This window comes from Dendropsophus ebraccatus, chromosome 1, assembly GCF_027789765.1.
Source record: "Dendropsophus ebraccatus isolate aDenEbr1 chromosome 1, aDenEbr1.pat, whole genome shotgun sequence".
Taxonomy (NCBI): Eukaryota; Metazoa; Chordata; class Amphibia; order Anura; family Hylidae; genus Dendropsophus; species Dendropsophus ebraccatus.
The window spans coordinates 38,612,724-38,626,872 of record NC_091454.1 but is presented as its reverse complement, the minus strand read 5'-3'; the positions used below and the strand labels follow the sequence as shown (position 1 = coordinate 38,626,872).

Below are 14,149 nucleotides of genomic sequence, written 5' to 3'. Positions count from 1 at the left end.
CTAGTATGGCTCAAAATCTAGTTCTTTTTTTATTAGCGGTAGAAACATAGTGGAGACACAGTAGTTTCTCTTAAAACATCACATGGGTCATCCCTACGGGCTGATTTGCTATTGAGAATGATTCATGTATGCTGATGTGTTTCTATACTGCTAATGCGCATTAAGGCTATGTTTGCACACAGTAAAATAAAAGCAATATACATCATTTTTAGTGAAAATAAAACGTGTGAACAGATGATAAAAAAAGTTTTTTTTTTTTGCTAAATCAGGTCATAAATAATGAGCGTGTTCCTTATTTTCTTAGAATCAATTATGACTGTTATTCTATACTAATGTCCAATTTCGAACTGACTTCAGTGGAGAGCATTACTACATTGAAAATATGACCGTATTTTTACCTCAAAATTGCGGTTATATTTTGACATTATTTTGCAGGACATGTGCATTACCAAAACTTGACAAAATAAAATACCAAAGGGTCCCAGGTGTTGCCAAATTAAAGAATAAAACATACTCATTAGCCCTAATCACTTGCCACTGTAGTCCTGCCAGTCCCATTCCCTGTCCTCTTGGCTTCTAAGGGTCCTATTCCACAGAGCGATAATCGGCCGAATTGACCCGATTCGGCCGATTATCACTCCGTGGAATGGAGACAACGATCAGCCCTTGATCGTGTCATCGGCTGATCGTTTATTTAGGTTTAAACCTAAAATCATTGGGCACCGACCGCGCATCGCTGCGTGGAATAGCGATGCACCGCGGGCAACCTGTGATTTCACAAGCACCATACTTTTCCTAAGCATGTTGCAGGTCTTCTCATGCGCTCCTCCTTCCTCCCAGTCCGCGCGCAGCAGCAGTTTCGGTGAGGCCTGTCTTAGCTGACAGACCGCTCAGCCAGTGGCCATTGATTGGCTGAGCGCTCTGTCAGCTCAGATAGGCTGCACTGAAGCTGCTGCTGCGAGCGGGACCGGGAGGCAGAAGGGGCGCAGGAGGAGCCCTGCAACATGTTTAGGTAAAGTATGGTGTTTAAACAGGGGCTGCAGGGGCATCGGTAACGATTTTCGGGCCGTGTAATAGGCCCATCAAACGAGCAGATTGGTGCTCGTTTACATTATTGATTGGGCCCCCATCGGCCCGTGGAATCGGACCCTTACTGTGTCCTGTGACATTGCAAATATACAGGAGCTGCCTGCTCTGCCAATCACTGGTTGAGATGAGCACAGCTGTAGTTATTGTTTGAGCAAACAGTTGTATGGCCGCTACATCACAGGAAGCAGGGAGAACAGAAGACGCTAGGAGTCAGTATGACTTCAGTGGCAAAGGATCAGGGCAGGTGAGTATGCTTTCTTTTTTTTTTGCAGAACTTAGGGCCATTTCTCAAAATATCTCCATCAAGTTACAGCCTCTTTGGTTTAATAGACTATCTGAGCTCAGCCATTATGACTAGAGATGAGGGAAGCAAATCTAGCGAATCAAAATTCGCTGCAAGTTGCGCTGTCAATTTGCTTTGCTCTGCGAAGCGAATTCCCGCCGATCCGTTAAGGAAATTCGCAAAAAAAATTAATAATTACACTTGACACTTTTACAACAACAAGCTTTAACACATTTGGCCTTCTGTAATAGTCCCACTACTGTAGCTACTATAGTTTGGGCTGTTTTTATTACATTTTTTAAGATTGGATTCGCAGATCGTAACAAGTTTGACTGAAAATTTGTGAAGCTTGCGAAACGATTTTCCATCTCTAATTAAGACATTGAATACTGTATTGAAGCTATCAGCAAGGGTTCTGTTTTAGAGCGTCCTCACTGATACTACCCATTATTACCTTCAATCTTTCTTTCAGTTGGAGAATCCCTGTTCTCATTAATTTGATCCTCCAGAGACCTTCAGTGATTTTTTTTTTCATACTAAATCTTGCTGCTTACTGTTTAATGCTTACTAGATCCTACTGCATCTTATATGCTATTTGTATACCCACACAAATATTTAAAGGGGTTATCCAGCGCTACAAAAACATGTCCACTTTTTTCCCCTATCTTATCTCCAGATTGGGTGGAGGTTAAAACTTAGTTCCATTGAAGTAAATGGAGCTTAATTACAAACCACGGCTGAACTGGAGACAAGAGAGGGGAAAAAGTGGCCATGTTTTTGTAGCCCTGGATAACCCCTTTAACCTTAATTTTTAGTCACCTTTACATTTGTTGGGCTAAAGAATCTATAATCTACAAAGAATCGAGGTCTCTTTCTCATTGCACACTGTCTATTGGAATTGAACATTACAATTTAGGATATCCAAGGTCTGCCAATTTTGTGGGTGGGACATTAATTAAATAAAATTGCTATTGTTACCAAAATTATATATCATGACCTATAATTGTGGATTCCTTCACATTGCTTAAAAACCCTGGAAGGAGTTTTACAATGTTTTTTTTTTTTTGCTTATTTGGACTTTTACTACTTTAACAATAATAATTTACTTTCATATTTGCAAATGGGACACTTTTTTACCTTTATTGTGTCACTGGAATGGGAATTATCTTACAACTGAAATAATTCAAAGGATTATCTATATCATATATTGAGCCCTACTTTCTTCCAGGGCTGAAACTATTTTCTTATGTGTATGTGGGTATCTGAAATGGGCCTTACCGTTACAAATGTAGATATCAACCCAAAGAGTGTATAAACTATTTGGAATGATTTCTGTAAAACTGCTGTTTGTCTTGTTCAACATTCTTGTCCCACATAACATTCACATAAGTCTTTAGCAAGCAGATGGACTTCTGCAAGTTCCAGTCAGATGAATACAAGAGTCAGGGAAATTTCGAAAATGAAATTTTCCATGTGTGAATCTACCCTTAGGGCATATGTGAAAACCAGATGCAGCTTTGGCTTTGCTAAAAATTCCCATATCATTTATTCTGTTAACACACAGATGGCCACATTTTATCGGCTGCACATTAACATGCAGCTTCTAAATAGGAAAGTGCCGCAGCTCGTAATATTACTGAAGTCATAAAGAACAGATCCGAAAATTCCAAACAAGCTCATATTTTTCCCCAAAACTTATAATTTGAAGTTTAATGAGACCTCCTTCAAGAGCACAACTGGAGCATGCTCGAGTCCATCCAAACCCAGAAGTCTCTGCATTTGATTACTGGTGGCTGAAGAAGTTGGATGGAGCCCTAAGAAATCCTGGAAACATAGATACAGCTCATGGCCCGAGTTGCGCTCATCTCTAAAAATGGCTAACACAAAAAATATGATTTACTGTACGTTGTTTTCCCTCCTAGACCACTGAAATAGCGTAAAGGAAATCTGGTGTCCTCAAAATAGCCGCTGAACTAACGCCAGTGTCATGTAGATTAAAATGCATATAAACAGATAATACCTGTGGCTCTTGCATCCATGTCTTTATTCCTTAAAAAAAGTTATTTTTTAAGCCTCTGATCAACCTTGCACTATGGCTGCATTGTGTGTTGAAAGTTACTCCTACGGACAGGGAAGACATAGAGCCCTGCTAAAACTCTTTTCTTCTCACGGAAATGCGGGCACAGTGAAAGAGTGTGGCTGAAACCTAACGCGGCCTACTCACTGAACTTACACCACAATAGATCAGGATACTTGTATATGAGTAAATGTGGCAGAATTCTGCGGCAGAACTCTCCGCCACAGAATCCTACCTGTCTCAGTGTCAAACTGGGTCTCTATGAGGGGGCTCGCGCACCTCTGCTCTCTTCCGCTCCCCTCCACTCTCCGCTCAAAGAATTGACATGTTAATTCTTTGAGCAGTGAGCAGATGGGAGTGAGCCCTTTCATAGAGATGCCATTTGACACTGAGGCAGGTGGGATTCTAGAATGGAGAGTGTTGCGTGGCAAAATTAAAGGGGAACTCCAGGTAGAGGTTAAAAAAAATGAAACTTCTGCAGAACGTAAAGCATTACTTACCTATCTATTCCATTTTTGAAACTACAAAAAAATCAATTATTATTATTTTTTTTTTGTGGGGGGGGGATTTGTTCTCTTTTGTGTTTCTGCACTTCCTGGTTTATCAGTTGTACACAGTACTACAGGTTCCAGAATGCAATGCTTTCCCTCAGCTGTTTATCACAGTCCTCCACCCTGCCTATTCCCCGCCCAAAGCTTTTGCAGAACATCTAGGCTGTGTTCACACATTGCAGTTTCATTGTGTTACTGAATTATTTGCAGTAATTTATGATTTCATTGTGGTCCCACCCACACAGCAAGCTGTATTCTCTACCTGTAACACCACACAGCACACTGTATTCTCTACCTGTAACACCACACAGCACACTGTACTCTCTACCTGTAACACCACACAGCACACTGTATTATTTACCTGTAACACCACACAGCATGCTGTATTCTCAACCTGTAACACCACACAGCACACTGTATTCTCTACCTGTAACACCACACAGCACACTGTATTCTCCACCTGTAACAGCACACAGCACGCTGTATTCTCTACCTGTAACATCACAGAGCACACTGTATTCTCTACCTGTAACACCACACAGCACACTGTATTCTCTACCTGTAACACCACACAGCACACTGTATTCTCTACCTGTAACACCACACAGCACACTGTATTCTCTACCTGTAACACCACACAGCACACTGTATTCTCTACCTGTAATACCACACAGCACTCTGTATTCTATACCTGTAACACCACACAGCACACTGTATGCTCTACCTGTAACACCACACAGCACACTGTATTCTCTACCTGTAACAGCACACAGCACGCTGTATTCTCCACCTGTAACAGCACACAGCACGCTGTATTCTCTACCTGTAACATCACAGAGCACACTGTATTCTCTACCTGTAACACCGCACAGCACACTGTATTCTCTACCTGTAACACCACACAGCACACTGTATTCTCTACCTGTAATACCACACAGCAATCTGTATTCTCTACCTGTAACACCACACAGCACACTGTATTCTCTACCTGTAACACCGCACAGCACACTGTATTCTCTACCTGTAACACCACACAGCACTCTGTATTCTCTACCTGTAACACCACACAACACACTGTATTCTCTACCTGTAACACCACACAGCACACTGTATTCTCTACCTGTAACACCACACAGCACACTGTATTCTCTACCTGTAACACCACACAGCACACTGTATTCTCTACCTGTAACACTACACAGCACGCTATATTCTCTACCTGTAACACCACACAGCACGCTGTATTCTCTACCTGTAACACACACAGCACACTGTATTCTCTACCTGGAACACCACACAGCGCACTGTATACTCTACCTGTAACACCACACAGCACGCTGTATTCTCTACCTGTAACACCACACAGCACACTGTATTATCTACCTGTAACACCACACAGCACGCTGTATTCTCTACCTGTAACACCACACAGCACGCTGTATTCTCCACCTGTAACACCACACAGCATGCTGTATTCTCTACCTGTAACACTGATATTGGAATAAAGTAAAGAACTTGTTGAATTGTTTTTTCTTTTCATTTCTACACACATATGATGATCAAGCATCTTTTATCTTTGAAGTTGAGCCCCACAATAAGGCTCTGATCCTCTCTGCCGTTTAGCATCATTTACTTGTGTTACTTTATCATTTTGGTGAATATGCTGCAGTACTGCAATGACACTCCAACATGTGTGAACACAGCCCTAATTTTACTGCACACTTCTGCACAATTAGAGAAATCAGTGCAACACCTGTTTCTGGCCAGTCAGAGATGGTGAATCACTCAGGGGATTGGGGGATCTAGCCAAGCCTCCTGGGACATCACACCCTGTCCCCTGTCTGCATCATCAGCCTGTGCTCAGCAAACACATGGAAGGCATGGAAGATTTGTCTCCTAAGGGGGAATAGCAGCAGGAGCAGGAGACAATGTGGATTTGCAGAGGGGCCATTTTTTTCACTTCTTGGATTTCTATCAGCTACCAGTGTGGCAGAACCGCGCAGATAGGAAATACATTGTATAGACACATATATTTAACTTTTAATGTACTTTTAATAGAAAACAAGTTTTCCTTATCCGGTGTTTCCCTTTAAGGTTGGTGAAAGGTGAGAAATGTCTACTTTCCATTAAATATGATTTCTGACAAAGTTATTCTTGCACATACTACTGATAATTTAAAAAAGTAAGGTATGCGTTAATTTAGGGATGGGGAACCTTCTGCCGCCCAGGTGTTAAAAAACTATAATTTCCATTATGCCTGCCTGGACAGCCAAAGGCGAATAATAGGAAGTTTTGTTTTGCAACAACTGGAAGGCTGAACGCTCCCTGACCCCAAACATGGTTTGCATAATCAATCTGCAGGGTATTCATTCCTAAAATAAAATATATAAATAAATAAAAAATAAAAATTCTAGATCACTCATGTTAAATGAAGACTTTGGCAATCCTTACATGTCAGTAGAGATTTTTACCTACCTGATGTTGTCTTTGCCTCATCTGTCGTATTTCGCAGACCAACAAATGAGAACTGATAAAGTCTCCATGATCGCACATCTCCAACTTCCACTGAGCTTCTCTTCCATTGATAGATGATCTCTTCTTTTGGGTAGCCATCTTCAATGCAATTAAAAGAATGCATCAGAATCACTGGAAGCCTTTCTACAGTGTACAGTAGAGAAAAAAGTTTTGTCTGGAAATATCTTTTGCTATAACTATTTTTGTTTTCCGATGTTCACATGAATTTACATTTATTGTATTTGTAATTATCTGCATTATTTCATGAGGCCTCACAGAAGGGACGCTACTTAACCCCTTCAGGACCAGAACATTTTAGCTTTAAGGACCTTAAGGTCCATTCTTCAACTTATAAAGTTGCATCAACTTTGCAATGTTTTAACTTTTTCAAATGATTCTGGAAGTATTTTGTGACACATTGTCCTTCATGTTAGTGGCCAGTTTTGTGTTATGTTTATAGTTTATATTTAGCTAGATACTGTACATTCAGCATTTTTCCTAATTTGAAATTATATGCTTTCAATATTTCTTCTATGTTGGCATCCTTATATTTTTTATGATGTTAGAGGGCTTGGAAAAATAAATAAATAGAAAAAAATGGAGGAGGGGGGGCGACAACTTTTTTTTGTAGATATTCTATTTTAATCCATATTTTTCCCCTAATTCCAGGGGAGTTTTTTTTTTTTTTTATATAAGAACTATCCCATGTGGTACTAAAGTGCTTGTTGACTGGCCTTAGACATCAAACTAGTGTACTTTGGGGCAATTTTATTGAGTATATTTTGCAGGCATCAAATCAAATAGCAGAGGCCTTGGGGACTGGCGTAACGCTACGTTTCGGAGGAATCGCTCCTCCTTTCTCAAGCACTCACGCTTGAGAAAAGAGGAGCGATTCCTCCGAAACGTAGTGTGAATACGTCAGCTACAGACCTTACCTTCACCACGGAGGTCTCTGCCTAAAAGGAATAGACACTGGAAGACCAGGAGCGCCAATGCAAGGCCTTAAGATGGGACTTCCATAAAAGTGTCCGCACTTGGGGTGGTGTGATATTGTCAGCACTAAAGGTTTCATCGTGATTATTGTTATTGCCAAGTTTGTGAACTTTTGAAAAAATATAAATGCAGTTGAAGAAAAATGAAATAATATGGTGCTCCACCATATCTAAGTTACTGTATGTACATATGATATTGGCTAAGGAGTAAGCAACTCCTGGAGTAGACATGTTACGCCCCCATCCTTGCACTATTTTGAACTCCACTGGTGTCTACTGCACTGGAGTTACTGGAAAGATGTTTGTGGAGGCATCTGCAGCAAACCCCCTTTCCCATCCACTTGGCATGCATGGAGCAAACTGCCAAAAGTCGCAATAGAAATTCTTATTAAATTCTGATTAATTTATTAAAATAAAAATAATTAATAATGGTTTTCGGATACATGACAACCAAGTTACACCAAGAAAAAGTAGAAGGCATTGTTAAACTCATGGATTATAGCCAACTACCTTCAGGTCTCAACTGACCAATTAAACAAACCAGAACTTATAGGTCCCCTTCCAGAAGTAAATATCCTAGCCACCATTGATCCTTGCATACTAATATCTCTAAGACCAGAATGGATTAAAATCTGCTAGGTCGTCATGTAAAATTATCATGGAGCCCATAATTATTTTTTATTTGACAGCAGCATATAGAGTATTTACACCACAGCGATACAGTGATGGGACCACAACTTCATATATATGAAAGTGTTTATATTAAAAGTATATTTAAAGGGGCAGAAACAAGAGAATCTGGGAATATAAACTCATGAGAAAAATTGACGCACTGAGGTCAGAAATGAATATATCACATAGATTTATGTCATTCTACATCACTTGATAAGTGTACCCCACAAATCTTGTGAGGACATCAGAACAATGGACCAGACCTCTATCAAGACAATAAAACGTTCACACTCCCTATCTAAGTGCAATCTACAGCTCTAGCTAAGTACAATTTACATCCTTCTGTTAACATATCAATGTTTCTGATTTCCATCATGTTCATCTAATTCACCACCCTAGTCCTGTGTCTTTTTATGCATAAACATGTCATTCTTCGGTTATTGTATTAAACCATGTGTGATGAAAGACCTTGTAGCCTTAAAAGCCACATTTGTTCATCGTCTTTTTTAGCGACTACCAACTACCAACTAGGTATCAACTACCAAGAACTCTAAAAAAGAATAGGAATGTTGTTTTATTATACACTCTAAACTAAGTAAAATCAAATATAATTTTGCAAAATACTCATGCTTGCAATACTTACAACTTGAAAATGCCAGCGGACAGGAATGTGCGTCCATTGGAAAGTTATGTAACTGAAGCTGACACTCTGCATCTATGGTAAGCCTGCAAGTACGCAGATAGAAAAATACATGTTAATAACCTGTATTAACTAATATTTACTTTACATTTCCTATACACTAAAATATATTTTGACCATTATCCTACAAAAGAAATTCTGATAATGTATGTAAATAAGTAATATGTAAACCCACACAAAACATCATAATAATCTACAATTTCATAAGATTAAACGCAGCAGAATGAGAAAACAATAAGTATTTGCACCCTGCTCTGTACTGTAGGGGACAATAGTCTACAGATGAGCAACTCCCCCTTTTTGGGGATTTTCTGGCTTGGCTTATAAAGGCTTCTTAGGCTATGTTCACACTACGTATATGTCCGGCCGCATATTTTTGCGGCCGGACATATACATGTTAAACTCCGGCAGGGAATTTACGCAAGTTGCGGCCGGCTACGTACGGACCGCGAACTTACGCCCGTAGTCTACTTACGCTTCCCGAGCGCCCTACGTATCGATCTGACAGCGGTCTTTTACTTGGAAATCTTCGCCTAGCCCCGGACACCCCACAGAACCTTTTCGATCGGCACAAAAAGCAGCAAAAATGAAGAAATCACCACTACGTAACGGGGCCGCATGTTACGCTACGGGCGTAAGTTACAGCATTTTCGTCCTCAAACAATGGACTGGTGTTTGTACTTAGTGTTAACTGTGCAGCCGTACATCGTATACTTTCCATTGTACGCTAACTACGTAAGTCTCCGGCCGCTTATTCACGGAACGTGCTACGTCTGGAGACTTGCGTAGTGTGAACATAGCTTCATAGTGCACTCAAAGGGAAAGCAACCTCAAAAAGACAGCATCAGAAAACTGCTTTGCATATTCTTCCCTGAATTCCCAGTGGAGCATGATTGGCATATAAGTCCTCACATGTGTTTCTGGCCTTTTCCTCAAGTGTAAACACTACCCCTTTAGTCTTATAATGAAAAGCCTCTCACTAGCCAGCCAGTTGTCTGTTATGTACTGACAAAGAGCAAAAACCCTGATATAGTTGTCTACAGATGGGTAACGTCCCCTACTGGGGAATTTCTGGCCTGGCTAATTAAATTCCTAGTATTGTTCTAACTAGTAACTATTTGACGCCATTTTGACACCTGACCACACTATTTGACACCTGTAATCATGTTTACCATGGTGGCCTCCAACTTCTCCAGGACACAAATGCTGAGTGTTCAGATTGAGACAAATGTTGCCAAACCCCAACTTTCAGTAAGTTCACTCAACACTATTTCTAAGTCCTCTTATCTACCTCCAAAAATGGTGTAAATAGTTGCTTTATACATCCTTTTAACCAACTATGAAATAGGTCGGTGGAGATCCAATGGTATCATTTATGTAATTCTTAGACTGTTGCTATGTATATTATAGTTCAGATTTCCTTCCATAAGAACTACAAGTGCTACCATCCAGACTATGTTTATGTGACTTTATTCTTGTCATAAGATCCTCCTAACCCTTTGCTGTAAAGTTGATTGTTAAGAAGTAAAATAGAAAATCTTTCTAGATACTTAACTTTAGTGTTGACAAATATTGAAATTAACTGCGTCAATTTCCAGCAGGATGGTTCAGCGAGGAGACCAGAAGTAGGATGTAATCTATTTATAACTATCGCTAACTGAGTCATTGTCGCTAATTACCATTTTATGTATTTTTAACCAAATATCCCAGGAGGATATTTACTTTATGTGATTGAATTATTCCTGCAGATGTTGCGTCTTTAATATTTGCAGTCTATTAATGTGTGACAAGATACCATGTAGTCAGTGTAGAATAAACTGCCGGTATTGCATCTACAGTCCTATGTATAACTGGGGAAAAGACAATGTTCTCTCATTGATGTTGAGAGATGATGACTGACATTCCACAGAACTGATAACAGAAAGATAGAGGCTCCTGAAATACCATTTTCGATACATCTGACACAAATTTGATGCCCACCTGGTTTCTATTCCCCACTCAACTATCAAATTTGACATCCAAGGGCATGCAGAACACTGTTTCTATATGCAGCTCTTCAGCTGGTATAAAACTAGAACTCCCAAGGTGTCCTGACAGTCAATGGCTTCTCTACAAATGCCTTTAGGCTATGTTCACACTACGTATATTTGAGGCTGTATGTTTGAGGCTGTATAGCAACCAAAACAAGGAGTGGATTGAAAACACAGAAAGGCTCTGTTCACATAATGTTGTAAATGAGTGGATGGCCGTCATTTAATGGCAAATTTGTTCAGTTATTTTAAAACAACGGCTGTTGTATTGAAATAATGGAAGTTATTTACCGTTATATGGCGGCCATCCACTCAATTTCAACATTGTGTGGACAGAGCCTTTCTATGTTTTCAATCCACTCCTGGTTTTGGTTGCTATGAGGACCTGACATGAGGACCAAATACAGCCTCAAATATACATAGTGTGAACCCAGCCTAAGTTAAGCTGTATGAATGAGTCAAGCTTTAGTTATCTGCAAAGCAATCATTAAAACACTATTAACTAAGGAAGAATGGGTGGAATGGGCAATGTTGATCTTCTTTTGTGTAAGGTCCAGTGTACTATGGATCCAAACATCGCTGTGCTATGCTATCCACAGGAAGGGCAAGAGGGTACTGACAAACACAAACTAATCTACCTTAATTAAAAGAGAAGTCTGGCAAAAAATTTTATTATTGTATTGCCCCCCCAAAAGTTATACAAATTACCAATTTACACTTATTATGGGAAATGCTTATAAAGTGTTTTTTTCCCTGCACTTACAGTACTACTGCATCAAGGCTTCACTTCCTGGATAAAATGGTGATGTCACGACCCGACTCCCAGAGCTGTGTGGGCTGTGGCTGCTGGAGAGGATGATGGCAGGGGGACCCTGAGGGACACAGGGCACTGAAAGGGCACTGAGCATCCCTCTTCCATCATCCTCTCCAGCAGCCACAGCCTACACAGCTCTGGGAGTCAGGTGTAAGTGCAGGGAAAAAAGCACTTGATAAGCATTTCCTGTAATAAGTATATATTGGTGATTTGTATAACTTTTGAGGTGCAATACAATACAATTTTTGCTGGACCTCTCCTTTAACTTATGTGAATTTGATCACATTACTGTTGTACTATGAGTTAAAGTGTTAAAGTTAATTTTTAGGGATATGAATGCAATAGAGGGATTTTCCCTTTCCGGAGCTATTAACCATAGTGGAGAAGTGATCATAAAATATATGTTATGAATCTTCCTCATCTATGGTCACAGGCCTTTCTGGGTGATTCCTTGAGATGGGCATAACAATTACCAACAATGGAGCTTCTATGCAGGCCTATCTTTCTCCTAGGAACTTATTGCCCACTAATATTTGCCGATTGTCAGCCTTTAAGCCTCATTTCTCTTTTGCAATGCAGACAGGCTTAGCCAGCTAGTAAGCACACACCAATGGCAAGCTTCCTGGACATCACACACAAGTGAACCATACACCAACAGTTGGCACCGCCCTATATACACTTTTATAGCTACTTCCTCCAATGTTGTAATGTAGGGAATCACAGTCACAGCATTACTATCCCAATTAATAGCCAATATGGTCGGGTCTGGTAGTCCTGCTAAGTCCTGCAGTTAGCCAAATGAAGTTTTTAAAAAGAAAGGGGGCTATATACACAGGACAGAACAATATACAGGCTTTACCCTTGAACAATCTTGAGTTTAAGCAGTGCCAGTAGAACCTTGAAGGATTAGTCCATATTAGTCTTGAGAAGGCTACTGGCACCATCACCATCACCGCTGGGGCTGTTAGAACTGATTATTACCCTGTGGTTCTGCCTTTTTAGGATAGTCTTGAATTCTATATTCAATACGAACTTGGACTGATACTGCATAGCCATAAAATAACTGTACTCTGATGGTAACTTTACTAGGTTTCTTGGAACTGCAAGTCTTTCTTATGTGGACAAACTGGTTCCATCTACTCTGGTGTCTGGCTGTTCCTTTGCATTTCTATGCCAGAAACTTCAGGAAACATAATGGCTGTGTCTATTCCACTGGGTACGTCTTAACTGGAATCCCACTAGGACGAGTAGTGCAGGAGGACCACAAGTCATTTTCTTTCATCAGTAGTATTGCCGTTAAGCATCAAGACAGATTTGGGTTGGGGACTACATTGAGGTGAAGGATAACAGACGATCAGGTTTTGATTCTTTAACCCTGTTAAAGGTATCTGGAATACAGGGAACGCCCAGGTTGCTACCATTAAAGTAGTCCCCTTTGGCATTAGCTAATGAATATGAATATATAGATGAAATACTTTTTTTTTTTTACAACTGATGACTAAATTTTTATGTTCTATCTAAAAATAACACTATGTAGGTTGTTATATAGATAGATACACAGTTCAAAAGACACACCATTACTCATTTCCTGTCCAATGCCAAATTAAGTAGCATCAAATTATAGAATGAGAATGATAGGTCACTGAAATGAAGTGTACACACTGACAGCACACAGGAAGGGTGGTTGTAAGCAGTTCGCGAAAGGTGCATATGCACAGGGAGCATCCTTCTACTCCTGTGAAGAATGTACCGGCTACAGTGCATATTGACATATTGATATTGTCTGCAAAATAGAAACATAGAAACATAGAAGATTGTCGGCAGAAAAAGACCACTGGGTCCATCTAGTCTGCCCTTTTAGTATTTTCTTTCTTATTATCTTAGGATAGATGTATGTTTATCCCAGGCGTGTTTAAATTCTCTCTGTATGACTGTTTAGCTGCACCACTTCTACTGTACTCGATAATAATCCTCCTTATCTAACAGTCCTCTTATCTACACAATAACTGAAAACATGTAGATTGTAGGTCAATAAATAGATTTAGATACGGCACTATACCAAAAGAAATTATAATGTGTTTTACCACTTCTGAAATGACACATAATACCCCTAGCAAAAATTATATATATCTTGCATAATGTACGGTGGTACCTATCTGCCACCCCGGTCTTCTTATCTAACAGGCTTTTCCACACATTAAGGGGGAAATTTACTAAGAGCAGTATACACCAAATAATTATCAGCCGATATCGGCCGATATCGTCCGTCATGGGCCATAATCATCTTGTATAATAGAAGACAACGATCAGCCGACATGAACGATGTCCAGTGATCGTTGCAGTCGTTTGTCTTTTAACATGTTGAAAGACAAACGACCAATATAGCAGCGATCTGCTGCTGTCACTCCGTGGACCGCTGCTATCTGC

At 40.0% G+C, this 14,149-nt stretch overlaps 1 protein-coding gene across 1 annotated transcript in view; it reads right to left on the bottom strand.

The window, feature by feature from the left end:
- The window catches only part of GABRG2 (gamma-aminobutyric acid type A receptor subunit gamma2), a 118,528-nt gene that overhangs the window by 44,923 nt on the left and 59,456 nt on the right, over nucleotides 1-14,149 (bottom strand). Inside the window, 2 exon segments of the mRNA XM_069954104.1 lie at nucleotides 6,476-6,613; nucleotides 8,822-8,904. Of these exon segments, the coding sequence (XP_069810205.1) occupies nucleotides 6,476-6,613; nucleotides 8,822-8,904 (221 nt within the window).